The 16,371-nt window shown below is 37.9% G+C and overlaps 1 protein-coding gene across 1 annotated transcript in view; it reads right to left on the reverse strand.

Annotated features, from left to right (window-relative positions):
* Positions 1-16,371, reverse strand: part of ENPEP (glutamyl aminopeptidase) — an 87,686-nt gene that overhangs the window by 20,635 nt on the left and 50,680 nt on the right. The window contains exons 11-13 of the mRNA XM_032859838.1: positions 14,396-14,475; positions 6,752-6,879; positions 6,568-6,623 (exon numbers count right to left, since the gene is read on the reverse strand). Coding sequence (XP_032715729.1) covers positions 6,568-6,623; positions 6,752-6,879; positions 14,396-14,475 — 264 coding nt within the window. The remainder of the gene's footprint in view (positions 1-6,567; positions 6,624-6,751; positions 6,880-14,395; positions 14,476-16,371) is intronic.

The following is a 16,371-nucleotide window of genomic DNA, read 5'->3' on the forward strand; positions in this document are numbered from 1 at the left end:
AATGTGCCATGATAAATATATCTTATTAAAATGACTTACCTTTGATATGAAGAGGAGACATAACAATACTCACGAATTATGAATGCATAAAACATTCCAGTTGAACTAGTTTATCCCCTTAAAACATTTCCTTTTTCATACTTTTTCCCAATATTGACAATTAAAAAATGGATTTTGTTCCTCCACAAAATTTGAAGTTTCTATTGACACTCAAAGTTTAAAGAATCCAATTTCTTCCTTAAAAGGGATTCTAGAACCTTTTGAAATACTGTTCTCAGAAACCTGTTATGTCTCAAATTTTAGCCTAGGTTTTAAAAAAAACCTGAGATGGGAATTCTGCCTTTTCAAACCCACATTTTGAAAGTTTAAATTAAAGAATAAATTTTGAATTTTTTAACTGGTTATACTGAAGCATTGAATGCTACTATGTTTGAAAGTATTTTGTGAGTGAAGAATGAATTATATCTTGATTTCTCCCCAAGAGTTTGATTAGAGGACGAACTAGTAGTATTGGACAGATAGATAAGAATGAGAATTTTGGCATCATTTGATTTGTACTAATGAGATACGATACAGTGCTTGTTTTCAGTGCAGAAAGCTGACTTCTTCTATTTTCTCAGGTCCTGATCTTATTTAGAAAGAATTATATTCAGGAGCATGCAGCCTCCCTTAATAAAAGCACTACTAAATAATATTAAGAAATGGAGTGATTTCTTGAGAATGTTTGTTAAGGAAAAAAAATTATAAAATTTTGTGTTGATATTTGAAACTTGAGAATTTTCTAATTTTAATGATTCTCTATTTTCCCTGGTGGATAGAACAGTTAACTATGTCCAGCTGAAGATTTTAAGGTGTTTATGAAGAATAATCATTGCTCTAAGGATCAATTTAGCAAAGAGAATAATGAAAGTTTAGGAAAAATGAGCATTTGGTCAGAAACCAGGTGGTCTGTACATTTCAGGTAGGTGAAAAGATTAAAGGGAATGGGTCTTGGTTACCAGGGCCAGAAGAATTAGCTAATTAGGTAGCATAAGTAGAAGTAAGAAGGGAATCCAGTTATCCAAAAATCAGAGATTCTGAGGAAATACTGTGTATTCAAATGTTGAAAATCAATATCCTATCCTATTGCCTTATTTTTCCAGCAGGCTTGATAACTATACAATAGTTCCATTTTGGTATCATTTGTTTTCTTTAAGTCTGAGTCATATGGTCAGAACATCGGACTGGGAGTGATTTTTTGCTGGTTATTACAAGGATAACATTTGAGAATTTAGCTGAGATATTTTTCATTTCCCACAAATAATGTTACTCTGTAGCTCCTACTGGTCGTATTTGATTCTCCAGAGGAAGAGCAGTATCATTTAGAACCATGATTCTCAAAGTGGAGCATCTATCAACAACACCTGGAAAGTTCATTAAATCACATATTCCCGCCCCCACCCCCACCCCCAGAGTTTCTGATTTAGCAGTTTTGGAGTAGGGCCAAAGAATTTGCATTTCTTATAAGCTCCCCTGGGCAGTGTTGATACTGGTGGGGCCCCATTTGAAGACCTGGTTTTGAGAACAAAGACATCTATAGTGCCCTTCTCAGATCCCCTTACAGTGCTTGGTTGGCTCACAGCTGCCACCTTCTTCAGAGAAGAGCACTTGGCCAAATACATCCATCTTGCCTAAGAGGTAATGCAATACATCACTCCAGGCCATTAATTCTCTGATTCAGGAAGGCAACAAGCCAGCCTGCTTCCTTCAAGTTTGACCCACTTTATAGCATAATTCATAGCTTTCTAGTGGAATCTGGCAAAGCTAGACTCCATCTGAGACCATATCATGGCTCAGCTTTTTATCCCTGCCCCACCCTCTTTTTCATACTCCCTATCTCATGAGAGTACTCTCTCAATAACCTACATGTACATGAACCTTTTCAAATACTGCTTCTAGGGAGCTCAATCTAAGACAGCATTCTTAAGCAACTTTGAGTCTCAAACTCCATTTGTTAAATCCACAGGCATACAGCAGTTCTGAAAGCCAGATATGGTTAAGAATTTTATTTTATTTTATTTTAAAGATTTTTGGGGGGTGTCTGGGTGGCTCAGTTGTTTAAGCATCTGATTTTAGCTCAAGTCACGATCCCAAGGTCCTGGGATCGAGTCCCATGTCAGGCTCCCTGCTCAGTGGGGAGTCTGCTTTTCCCCTTCTTTCTGCCCTTCTCCTTGGCTTGTGCTCTTTCTTTCCCTCTCTCTCTCTCTCTCTCAAATGAATAAATAAAATCTTTAAAAAATTTTTTTTTATTTGAGAGAGTGAGTGAGAGAGAGAGAGCAGGAGTGGGAAGAGGGAGAGGGAGAAGCAGAATCCCCATTGAGCAGGGAGCCTGATGTGGGGCTCGATCCCAGGACTCTCTGATCATGATCTGAGCCAAAGGCAGAAGCTTAACCAACTAAGTCATCCAGGCATCTCAATAATTTTCTTTATTTAAAAATCTTCCATCAATCTAATAAAAGCCCAGCCTGAGGGACTCAAATCATAGAACTGTCCTATCATCTGGAGAAGTTGGAGGCTCTAAGTTAAAGACAGTTCCCACCAGACTCGATGGAAAAAAGGACAAATGGGTCTAATGAGAGAATTCTTGCCCTCCTATCTTGGGCTGAGGCACCCAGGAAGTTTGGGGGAATCATATAACAAAAGGCTTGTCTTGGCTTCCCTGGGTATGACCTGGAAGTACATTCCAGTCCTCAGAGAAGCCGACTTAAGCATAGTGTCTTATCTAATGTCGCTCTTCACTGGGACATTAGAAACAGTATGGAAAAGTGTCTAGGTTGATGCAGCTGACCCCATGTGCTCATTTCCCAGCAAAGTCTTTGGTGGTGTGGAGAATTTCAAAAAATCCCCATTGTGTCTGATTTCTCAGTGTTCATTTGCCAACTAAATTCGTATTTCTGGCTCATAACAGTCTTTTTGCAAAGAACTGGGTCCTTTTGGAGTCTTTCTGATTACCCTACTTCTCCTTTCTCTAAAAGGCAGCGTGAGGATGGGGATGGAGGCGGGGCGGCGGTAGGAGGGTGAAGTTGCTTATCCAGTTCTGTGTTGTGCTCTGGTTACCTCTGCAAACACCTGTAAAATGGTAAAACCAGTGACCCTAGAGGTCTGTAATCTTGGTGTGGCTGATGTTCACTTGGTGGCCTTTATTTGCTAACTTGATTCTCACCTCGGATATCATTGGAGCCACTGCTGTGTGAGGCGGGGCTAAAATTCTGCTTGGATCATTAGCGTAAGTGGCCTTTTAAGCCATCCTTTCCTCACCTAGAGACTCCTGCTCCCACCCACCGACCTGTTAGCCAGTGCTCTCTGCTTTGCCTTGTGTTATTCCTCACCCCTCTCCTGGCTTCACCACACAGTGGGCTACAGAGCACAATCCAAGCTATTGAAAAGGAAAACCCTACTGTAACAGGTGGACAAAAAAGGATTCTTTCTGTCTCTGTTTTGGCAAGGCTCTTTGCCTAACCCCCAAACAAGGCTTGTTGGCCTAAGCCCCAAAGATGCAGACCCACCAAACTGGAACTAACATGGTCAGGAGAGATTTTTGTGACCCTTAGTTGATAACCCATCACCAGCCTATTAAAGACATTGGAGAAGCTAAGGGGCAGAAGGAGACATTTTAACAGAGGGCTTCAGGGGATCACTGTCAGGGTACTGTGAATGCTCTCCTCCCACAGGAGAGAGGACGATACAGGAGGCTTTTCACCTCACTTCAAGCCTAAGAAAAGGGGTTGTAGTGAAAACACTGGAAGAGTTTTACCTGTGTATCATGGAGTTTGGGGACACAGCGGCCTGGTATCTGATACCCTGAGAAATCTAAAGGATAAGAAACTACGGGTGACTACGGCTCTAACTTCAGAATAAAGAGATAAGACTGTGTGGGCTGGCCCATCCTTCCAGACGTTGTTGGGGGAAAAGATATATGAACACTTCTTATGGACCAGATGTGGTTCAGAGTTTTTCACTCACCCACCTCAAGGAACTGCAAGAGAAAGATCTTAGCAATCAAAATGAGTATGGATGGCAAATACTCCAAGAAAACATCACATAGGAAAGTCAGTATTAGACATCTTCAAAGTCCAGAGAGGATCAAATGTAAACAACATGTCAGGATCTTTCCTTCCCTTCACTTGCTCTCCCTCCCTGCTCTCCTGGCCTTAGCGCTGGAGGAGTCAGAGGCAGTCTGGCGAGTGAGGAGCAGAAGTTCCTGCAACAAGATGTTGAAGACGTCAAGCACCTGGTTTCCACTGCAGGTGGCTGGCCTGACACCAGCCTGAGTTGGGGACAGGGAGAAACTTTAAATGCAGTTGATAACTCTGATGGTTTTACAGGACGGGGCTCACACTCAAACTGAGCCTGTCTGGAGGACTTGAAGTAGCTGGGAGAATTTTTATTCCTTGTCTTGAGCAAATGTGCCTATCTGGATATTCATCTGGGACAGTAAGAGTACTAGCTCCTCAAATTTGGGGACAAGGGAATTAATTAAATGCTTATATTTAGATGTGCTCTTTTACTCTGCTTATGAAAATGATAGTTAACATTTCTTTTTGAACACCCAAGTGGTACTGTATAAATTCACAGGCACTTACCTGTTCAACTATATGTTTCTCCTTTTTTCTCCCTAAAGCTTCTGAGTGAACTGCACTTAGCTGTAGCCAACACTGGTGGACTCTACTTCTCTGAGTCCTGTTTCCCTCATGTGTTACAGAAGGAAATTGAGTGATAACTAAATAGCTCTGCTGATAACTCAGATATTTTCCAGATCAGTTGCTGTGTGATTCTACGTATTTTTTGGTTTTCAAGTGAGTCTCTCATTCTTCATTTCCATATCTCTCCAAAATTTTATGGGGGCTATGGCAAAGGAGCTGAGCAAATGCAAGAAAGTCTTTAAATTGTGCGAGTTATTTGCTTTATACACAGTACCCAAGAGAGACCTGTTCAAGAGGCTTTCATTTCTTAAAGCAAGAAGAACTGTCTGCATTGTGTTGTGATGGAAATTAAATTATAAAGATTTTGTAGTTCTGTGTAATTTCTAAGAGCCAAAATGCCAAGCTTTAGAAAAGGTCATGATGCGTTTCTAGGAGAGTTTTCCCCCTAAAGAATTCTTAATGGTTCTCTTGTATTTTTAAAATGTTGATTATCTTCCTTTATCACTTAAGTTCCCAGGCCTATGAACTGTCTGGTACAGTCAAGTGGTATACTTTATTAAGCACTTGCTATGGGCCAGACATTGTTTGGGGTGCTTTATGTGCATTATTTCATTTGTTTCTTACAAAAGAAATCTTATAAGGTCTTATAATCTTGTAAGTCTTATAAGGTCATCTCCCTTTTACTCATAAGGAAATCGAGTCAGAGATTGGTTAAGAAATTTACTCAAGGTTATACAGAACCAAGATCTGAATCGTTTCAGAGCCTGTTTTGTAACCCTATCCATTCCCTCCTAAAAAATGTCAAGAAGGTCTTCTGACTTCCAGTATCTCATCTAGGAAGTCTGTCGAAAATAGTTCTCCCGTGCCTTTAGTGCTGGTGTACTATCTTTCAGACATGTGTTCGGCTCATATTTAATGAGCTTCTGTCATGGGCCAGTCACAGTTAGGAGCTGGGAATAAAATGAATAGGAACATGATCTGGGTGCCTACCCTCACATACCTGACGGTTTGGTAGGTAAGATAGACAGTTAATAAGAAATGACAGCATAACACTGTGGCTAAACACAAGGGCCCATGAAAGGGACACCCAATCCAAACAAAGGGACAGTGAAGGTTTTTTGAAGAAGTAGCAGCTCATTCTCGGTACACTGCATGTATCTAGGAGGAGGCCACTACAAAGCCAGAAAAACCTACTGTTTGTGTCCCTAGCTCCTATAGAAGTACCAGAAATTCAACAAATATCTGTTGAATTAGTAGTGTCAGACTACTTAAAAACAAAACAAAACAAAAAATCTCAAAGACAGTATGGTTACTACTCCTTAATTCCCCTAATCAATGTTGATTTTTTTTTTCTAAGTGTAGGTCACCTTCAGGCCATGAAAACAAAAAAAAAGTCCAGTTTCTTAGGCGGTACCTTAATTCTGATCAATCCTAGAGTACCATGTCTCATTCTTCTTACCCTGATGACCTGAACAAGAGTTGACAACTTTAGCCATAAACTCATATAGTGGGCTTTGGCTCATAGAAGTAAGTTAATGAAACACATTGTTGTTTCATTAAATCGAATTATGAAGGTGCACTTCTGAACATTTGCAAATGTCACTCCTAATTAGCTCAAGGACTTTGATACAGATGAACCCTACTCAAAGTCAATATGGTAGGTGAGCTTTTGTGTGTCTGCTAACAGCAAATTGCAGTAGTTTGAATATGATGTTTATGCGAGTTTTAAAAAAGAGAGTTAAGGAAGACAATAATGTTATAAATAGTGACTTTGGCTATTTTAAACTATAATTAGTACTTAAACTTCATGGCAATTTATCAAGAAAATAGATTTATGAAAAAATCCACAGTATTTTAAATAGCTCAATCTCATTCCAAAACTCACCTTGCCAAGGCAAAAACATCGTCAATAAGACTTGCACGGTCAGCAGAAGAAAAGTCCTGAAAAGAAGAAGAAAAAGAGGTAAGTAGCACAATTCCTAAACCAAAGCATGTTCAGAAAGTTAATATCATGAAGATTCTGTTCTTAGAGCAAAAATAAAACAATTCATGACTACTGCTAGTCTTACCGTGTGGTTGCTGGAGAGATGGGTAGCTATCCATTCCCAAGTTGGTACTTCATAATTTACACGATAAAACCCAATATGATCTGGGTTTATTTTGAGAAAAACATTTCCAGCAGGATTCAAAGTGATTCCTGTGGTAGTAAATAAACACTAATGAGAAACATGTTTGCATATACTGTAAACACAGAGAAATTAGGCCCAGAGGGTCAGAAGAAAAGAAAAGAAAAATATCAACCGAAGGAGTCAAGTTTGATTTGGATCCAAAGCCCCAAAGCCTAATTCTTATTTAGTTGCCTAATTTTAGAATGTCACTGTAGCACATGAGCTGAAGAAGAATAACCAATGTAAATAAGTGTCCTGTGATTTGTGACTTATACTCCTTACTGGTAGAAGCTTGCCAAATGAGTGAAATAATTCCATGCTTTTCAATCCTCCAACAGAAGAAAACAATGCCAAAAGACAAAGAGGTCCTTGCTTTTGGGGGTAGTCCATATAATGCTAATCATGATGGATTAATTACACAAAGAGTACTCATTGGACAGCCTGGGGAGGGGATAAAAATGTAAACATCTAAAAGAATACTTTATTTATTAAAATCAACATTCAAATTGATGGCATTGCCTATTGCCTAGCAAAATAATGATTTGAGATCTGTAATGCTTTTAAAACGTCAAGAAGGCCTGCAGTAGAACTGAAATCCAAACACAACATTCTCGATTTTGTAATCCGTGTCATACTGGCTCTTCTAATTTTATTTATCTTTGTAAAGTCTTCTCTTTCCTTATTTCAATTGATTACATCAATGCTTTTCATCAAAGGATTTGCCAAATTAACTCTCTTTCTAAAGTAGCACCCAGTATTTACACAGGGCTCTAGTATATAGATTTTTAGAGGATCAACATTGAAGGAACAGAGACTTATGTTCGAAGTTAAAAAAAAAAATTCATGTAAAATAGTAACTGTGCTCTGACACGACCAGTTTTCATTAGTTAGCATTGCTTCTATACTTTTTAATTCATACACTCTTTTGTTTGCAAGGACAATATACACTTTAAATAATTGTGGGGAATACTGCATCTATTGAGAAGTTTCAAATAGTTTAATGTAGTGGCTCTGTAAGGATGAGATCCTGGAAAATGGAAGATGAGGCTGGAAATAGAGTCTAGAGCTCTGGAGTACAAGAGCCACGTGCCATGTGAAGGAATCCATCTTCTGAAAGATGGTCACATAGAAAAGATCTTTAAGCAGGGAAATAACATGCTCAAGTGTGCTTTCTAGAAAGATAATTTTGATGGTGGTACAAGAGGTATATTGGAAGGAGATTTTAAAGTCTCCCGTAATCATCCAAGGCAAGAGGGAAGGAGGGCTTACTCCAATGGAGGTAATGAAAAAAAGAAAAAAGGTGATGTTTTCAAGACCCATTACAAGTAAAATCGACAGTTGGTTTCCTTACTTGAGTGGACCATCAGAGGAGGGGGAAATGGCTCGGATGATTAGATAAGTAATGATGCTGCCATTACAGAATAGAGGCAGATGAGTTAGTTTGGGAGGGAAGAAGCTTTAAACTTTGGAAGTGTTCACAGGTTTGGAAGACATCCAGGACACAGTAGTTTTTCATAATATATGAGTAAGCTCTCCAACAAGACAATACTTTTTTTTAAGGAATGTTCAGAGTAGGTGCTTGACAAATTATAAACCTTTACCTCATTCACGCAGTATTTATCTTTCTTTGTCATTCTCCCATGGACAAGTTGTTGAAAGGAAGCTAATCTTCTGGCAACTGTGTGCTTTGAATGTTTGTATCTGGAGGAGAGCCTCTTGCTAAGCACAGACCCATACGTTAATAAGAAAAAGAGCATGAACTTTTGAGTCTGACAGATCTAGGACAAAACCCTCGCTCTGTGACTAACTAGCTGTGTGATCTTGGCCAAATCACTTGACCTCTCTGTGTCCCTGTTCACCATAAGGGAAATAGGGATAAAAATCCCTCACAGGGCTGTTGTGAAGATTAAATAAGATAACATCGGTAAAGTGTTGGTCACACAGTTATTTGTCCAACAGATGGTAGCTATCCTCCTTATTATGAAAGGGGATATGCCGCAGTTCTATAAATAGTGAGGCAAATATAAATAACATTGAGAAGTTCCTGGCAATCCATCTAAATACTGCAGTATTTCAGTGTGCTTTATATATACCTAGTTAAACCTGTCTAGAGTTACTGTGATTTTTCTCACTTTATAGATGAGGAAGCTGAGTTCCAGGAAGTCAGTAATTATGGACTTTCCAAGTTCATGCTACTTTCCCAACAGTTGTTAACAGCAACATACTGTTGGGTTGTTTAGTTACACAGTGAAGGACATAGGACAAGAATACTGGCGCCCACTCCTGGCAGCACGTGGGAGTCAGCGTGTATTAAGTTTCCTTTCATTGCTCCACTTACTATTGTTTCTCTGATCATAATGGTCCTATGTGTTCCTTACAGTTCCAAATATGCATTTGGAAAATACAAAAAAAGTATAATGAAGAATAAAAAGATTATGATTATGACTCACGGAAAGCTCAGGTGATGTTTAGCTTTTTTTAGCAATAAAGTATTTTTGGGGTGAGGTACATCTATTGTTCATTAGACATCATCGCACACTTAACAGACAATAGTATAGAGTAAACATAAGTTTTATACTATGCACTGGGGAGCCAAAAAATTCTCTGACTGACTTTATTGCCATATTCACTCTGTTGTGGTAGTCTAGAAGCAAACCCACAGTATCTCTTTGGTATGCTTGTATTCTGTTTTATATAAATAATCATAAAAAAACCTTAGACAACTAGACAGCTCTTGTGATAGCTTGATAATTCTAGAGAAAGAAGTATTTTTCTTTAGTGATGTAGATGCTTTGTTGCGTTGATACTTGAAGCAAGTTATTTTTCAGTTTAAAATTAGTTTATCTTATTAAGTTTTATGCATCATTTATTAGCAAAACAGTTGAAAAATACAAGAATAGTATTTTTTTACCAATGACACATTATTTGTACTTGGGGAGCTAAAAATTTCTAGTAGGATGCACTATCAGAATTTTGGATCAAGGAAGAAAATTTTAATCTCTGAAACGAAGTCTGACATGATCTATTATAAAATGAATTGGTTATACATTTGTGGTAATATTTTCAACAAATTATTTAAGGAAGTATTTAAGAAATAGTAATCATTATGTTAGTAACAATTACAGAGTCCCTCCTAAATATCAGCAAGTGGCCTAGAGAATTTCCCTAAAAAGAAAGGTATTGTATTAATATGCAATATTTAATAAGCAGGAATCTGGAAAAATGCAACCTGGCTACCTGGTGATGGTTTTGGTGATTGGGAAGAAATAATTGCAAAGAAGAGTTTAGATAGTGAAGGTCTGTTAGAGTGTCTCAGTCTGCACAGGGAAGGGGATGCACAGTTGAGCTGGTACATGTATTCCAGATTTTTTTAACAGATTTCCTCCTGTAGAGAACAATGTATGTGGTAGAGATCTGTTAGTTATTTACTGCACTACTCTCTCTTCCTCCCTGGGTATACAGCTAGACTATATTTATCACCCTCCCTTGCAGTTAGGTAGCAACATGGGATTGACAACTGGACACAAAGTGTGGGCAGAAGTAATAGATGCACTTCTCGACCTGCACCCTCCCTTATCTTCCCCTGTCTTCTGGTCAGATGCAAAGATCCAGCAGAGGAATTTGAGGTCTAGGAAGCAGTGGAGCCATAAGAAGGAGTAAGACAGGATTTCTAAGTTACTATTTGGCAGTGAACTACCTAGGAAAGATGGCAGGTCAGGAATACCTCCATTGGATTTTTGCATGAATGAGAAACTTTCATTGCATCAAAATAGCCTCTAAATGCAATAATTAGACTCCCCTGGTTAATGCAGTATATGAAGCTATCACAGCTTGATGAAATCTCTGAAATAATTGATCTACCTAAACTGTCTCTTTACTCTTATTAAGTAAACTTTCTTCCTGGAAGGAGATACCTAATTAGCTGACATGAGTATTCTGGTTCACCTTGGCCAGTATATTTTTATTTATATAAATTAACAAATTAGCATTCTTATATGTTTGCTTTGTGTGAATAAATCTTCCAAGCTTTGGTTGACCAGGGCTGAACTGATGAAACTGAGCTTTTGAATCTGCAAAACTGAATTCATAATGATCCAATCAAAATTCAAACATCCCATGAGGCTCAGCTTGAAAGAATGAAGAAAGTCTCTCTTTCTCTTTGTTATTAAATTAAAAAACATATGCCCATAATTATTTTGACATGAAACATTTAAATATAACTACCATGAGATTCTAGTAATATTCTATTTATGTGTAGTCAGAATTTGGTTATCTAAATCATCCAGAATGTATCCTTAGATCTGCAAGAGTCATCGAAAGTCTATACCATTTCCTATGGCCTAGGCCTTCTCCTAGACCCTATACACTTAGGAATATCTATTTTAAAATATTATGTTTTAGTAAGATTAGTTATCTGACATCACGTGATAACCTTCAAGTCTTCTAAATGTTAGAAAGCCGCAGATTAAAAAGCAAAAAAGGCTATATACTACTAAATGTAAATGCACTGATAAAGAACAGCTGGTACTAAAGTAGAGGCACAATTAAAGTATCTACAGACATTCTCAAACAACACCGCAGTCTGTGGGCAAACAAGCCTCCGTTAAGCAAGGACTTACTAAACTCTTAGTAAGTCTTGAGATGTGCACAGAACCTCGCTTAAGATGTGCACAGAACCTGACCTGCCATCAAGGAGTATGATGTAAAGGTCGTATCTCCAAGGAGTTTGTCATTTACTTAAAAAAGAAAAGAGAGAGCAAATGAAGATTAAATAACACTGTGATACTCAAAATATAAAGTAGTAATACTAGGAATAAAGTAGGATTGATTAAACCAATAGCACAAAATATACTATAAACAGTGAGAAGAGAGATGACACAGGGCAGGCTGGAATAGCCGGAGAAGGAAGGGTCTGTGATAGAGATCCTCTTCTTTTGTTATAAATTACATGTTTAATTTTTTAATGTTTAAAATATCATGTGCAGCACAAATGTAAATAAACAGCCTTGGGGGAAGTCCCAACATTGCCTGGGAAATTTCTGACTGATGAATCATCAAAGAAACCAAGAAGAGGGAGGTAGGGCTGGTAACCTGAGCCGACTGCCCATTCAGTGCACTTGGGATGTGTTTGTCATCTGTGCTCTGAGCTGAGAGCTGAAGATGTCCCCAGACAGGAAACAGGAACTTATTGCATAGCCTAAAAATGGAGCAGGCACTTTGAAGTAGGAAGAGATGTCTAGTTTGCTTCTGGCTCAGTGAGCAGTCATGATTCTGAAGTTTCAGATAAAGACAGGTCTGTCATCAAAACTCTGTGAACATTGCAGCCTCTTCATTCTTTCACTCATTCATTCAATAAACAATTACTGGGTAACAGCTGAAGACATAGAACAACCACAACCAAAATAAATAAGCTCCATTTCCTTAAGAAATATTCTATGTGGGAGGGGAAAGACAACTAAATCCATAGTTAGAGCCAAAAAAATGTGTTCAATATAAAGACAAAGGGATGCAGTTGCTGGCAGAGCCTTCTGCCCTCACTTTCCTACTAGCATTCTCTGTCCAGAGCAGAGTTCTTATCCACACTTGGTCAAGCCTATCATCCATTTAAATACTACCTTTTCCCTCTAGCCTTCAGCCTAGACATGCTTTTCTTTAGTAACCTTTGCTGAACCCCCGAATCTGGGCTGGTCTTTCTTCTGAGAGCCCTCTTGGCAGTTAGCGTACCAGGCACTCATGACTCTCATTTGCCTACTGACTTGGCCATCTGTGCCCTCACTAGACAGTAAGTACCAAGAGGGTAAGGGATTTTTTTCCCTCAGCATTATCTCCATGCCTACCACTGTGTCGGGCACAGAAGTTAGCTCTTGGTAAATACTTCCTTGAAAGAACTAATTAATTGATTGATTAATAAGGATTAAATTTATTATTCAAATATTCACTCTTATAAGTACCTAACCGCAAAAGTAAACAAAAAACCCTACTGGATTCACAGAAAAATCTGTACAGAAATGTTTATAGCACCATTAACAGCCAAAAAGTAGAAATAATCCAAATGCTCATCAACTGATAAATAGATGAATGGGAGGTGGAAATCGATATAAGTATAATTTGTCAATAAAAAGGAAAGAAGTACCGATACATGCCACCACATGGACGAACCTTGAAAACATTACCCTAAGTGAAAGAAAACACTCATAAAGTACCACACATATCATTCTAATTATATGAAATGTCCCAAATAGGCAAATGTATGCAGACAGAAAGTAGCAGCTGTTTAAGGCTGGGGGTGTGGGAGATAGAGGGAGTGATAGCTAAAGCATGGAATTTCTTTTTGAGGTGATTAAAATGCTTTAAATTTGACTATGGTGATGGTAACACATATCTGCAAATGTAATAAAAACCACTGGATTCTACACTTTAAATGGGTGAATTGTATAATACGTGACTTTTATCTCAATAAATCAGCCCTCTAGGTATAGGATAAAAATTTACTTGCTAGGGGAAATCATACCTAATTAATATTTTAGAATATTTTGCAGGAGCAAATAGGCATATGTAAATAAAGGATAAATGATTTACCTTATTTTTATCCCTAAGAAGCCACAGGTGAAAAGCGTATGCCAACCGCTTTTCTGAAACCAACTCTGCGTGGGATGGGGTGAGAAGAGTATCATTTGTCTTAGAAATAAGTGATTTGGAAACCTAAAACAAGTACAGTGGTAAAAGTGTAAAAAGGAGGAATCTTCTGGGACGGATGCTAAAACCTGCCCTATTATTTCTGTCAGTAATCTGGAGGAAAGAACATGTGATAAGGCCTCCTTGTTTTAATATTAATAAAATTTTTTCAAGAAAGGAAAAGACAAACCAAGGGAGATAGAATACAGAAATATATTTCCAATTGATTTAAGTGAGCAGAGCAGTCACAGCTGAGTTTTAACACAGGCACAAGCCAAGTAATTCATTTAGGGAGCTGGATGGATGGATGGATGGATAGAAATAGGTATAGCTAGTGCCTTGAGCTACTGGGGACGATTTACAACTTAGAAAAATAATTTGGAATCATTCAAGATTCTAATGTCACACTGAATTGGAAAAATGATAGGTCTAATTTAATGTCAGCATTTTAAGAAATCAGGCTTGTCACATAACATTTTAAGAAATTCCATGATTTACTTCTGTGATACAAAGAAAAAAAAAGTAGAAGAAAGAAAAAAGGAAAGGAGGGAAGAAATGAAGAAGGGGAAAAGAAAAAAAGAAAACTTACACATCTATCATCCAGTGGTTGGGTGTGTGACCCTTCTTTGGATATGGGTATTTGTTAATTGTGTCAGTCATGGTAAATCATTAAAAAGAGTATCTCAAGGTAGAAAATTTCTCGTTGTAGATAAGGGCTTGAATTCATTGGAAGATTACTTAAGAGGTCTCTTTTAGCTTTAACGTATATCATAAGTTCCAGCTTCAGTGTTGTTTCTTTACACTTTACATTAGTTTAATGTGGTACATTAATTCAAAAGAAGAAATAATAAATCAATTGATGAAATTTACCTCCTGTTTCTGACCTGTTGTAGAATGTAATACTTGATACATTATCTTGAGTCCATTTAACTGGAATATTCCATGTGTAACTAAAATTTTTTTTAAAAGAAAAATTTAACTTTTATTACTAAAAACCAAAAAACATTTCCAAAGTAAAAATACTTAAAAAGCAATAGACAAGCATGTTTTCCTCATAAATGATCATCCAGTATATAGGATACAGTTAATATAATACCCTTTAGTGATGAAAATAGGCCATATAACTACTTTCAATTTCTATAAATCTCTAAAATTTGGAACTTTGTATCAACAAACCAGCTAGGTATGAAAATTATTTCAATGAAATGCCTTGGGACTTTGAAAAAAGATGCTGCATAAATGTAAGACGTTACATGATAACATTGAGCTTTCACACACATACTTGCACATATTCTAGTGTGCTTAGTTTCTGTCAAGGAACACAAACCATTTTTCAAATTCAGAAGACAATCTTAAAATACGGTGCAGGGGATAACCCATTTTAGGAATTATGTTGAGACTTAAATTACACCACCACCATCCATCCCTTTAAGATTCTCATGTTCTTTCCATATCCCCTATTTTGCAGCATGTGAGTCAGGTGTACTGCAAAGGAAAAAATCATCAGATAAGCATGTTTCACGTTTGTTTGTTATTGTTTCGTTTTTTGTTTGTCTTGTTTTGTTTTTTTAGTGTTCTCATTAGCTACTTAGTATTTTCTTGTGGAGCAGGGAGAGGAGGTTAGCTTTGTACTTTGGTATAATATATACTTAATATTTTAGTCTTGAAACCTCATGAAAGAGGTCTTAAATTGTTTTGACTGTTCTCATATCATGTACTATCAATCAGAAAATACAAGAGACCTAGAAAGAAGATGAATCCGTGTTTAGATTCAGGTTTCAACTCAAAGTTTGCCTTGTTTTTTGTCTTCTGTGATCATTCAAGCCCCCAACAGAGAATGGGGGATGATATTTCTCTTTTTCAAGATATAATAAAAATTTATGTAATTCAGGGAGAATACATTTTTTTAAGATTTATTTATTTCAGAAAGAGAGCGTGCGTGCTTGAGTGGAGAGAGGGGCAGAGGGAGAGGGAAACAGACTCCCGGCTGAACAGGGAGCCTGCTGCTGGCTCAATCCCAGGACTGTGAGATCAGGACCTGAACCAAAATCAAGAGTCAGAAGCTCAACTGACTGAGCCACACAGGTGCCCCATGGGGAGAACACATTTTGCCATCTACACAAAAGAAGTAATCCTTTGTTTTTTAACTGGATTGAAATGTTTTTTAAAGATTGAGTTAGTAGATTTCTTTGAGGATTGTATTGCTGATGGAATGATTTTGGCTCTAAATTCTATAAAACCAATATATACATTGTTTCTTGGGTCATGTTGCAAGCATTGCCAGTGATCCAATCTTATCCCCTTGAATCTCTTTGTCATTTTTGTACACCCCAAACTCCAGTGTGCTTTCCTTGACGACGCTAATCACCTGGGTCTCTCTGTCAGAGGACTGCCCTCTAGCTGCCCAAGCAAGGAAAGCCAGAAGTTCCTTAGCTTTTACATTCTTGGATGCACCCCTTAGCCAATGATGGAAGGGCATGAGAATCTTCCTTGCCCCATTTTTGTCAGGAGCACTCTACAGTACTGTCTCCAGAGCCTCTCCCTGGAGAGGTACCCTCCACAGCCTCAGCTCCGCTCGGCTCGATATTGCACTCTGCTGCCTGATACCCCACATCCCAGTCCCCTTCCAGTCTTAAAAACACTTCCTGGTGAGTAGCTTTCACCTGAATCATCACTTCAGAATCCGCTTTTAGGGAAGCTGACCTAAGAGTGATCCCTTGCAGCTTCTCAACAGACAAACAAGCACTTTTAAAGGTCCCATCCTACCTATATATTTCACTCTTTCACTGTTCTTTTGCTTTGGTAATGCCACATAAACTAACATTTCTTCCCTTCTCTACATTTCT

This window comes from Lontra canadensis, unplaced genomic scaffold (genome assembly GCF_010015895.1).
Source record: "Lontra canadensis isolate GAN:19392208 unplaced genomic scaffold, GSC_riverotter_1.0 scaffold1, whole genome shotgun sequence".
Lineage (NCBI taxonomy): Eukaryota > Metazoa > Chordata > Mammalia > Carnivora > Mustelidae > Lontra > Lontra canadensis.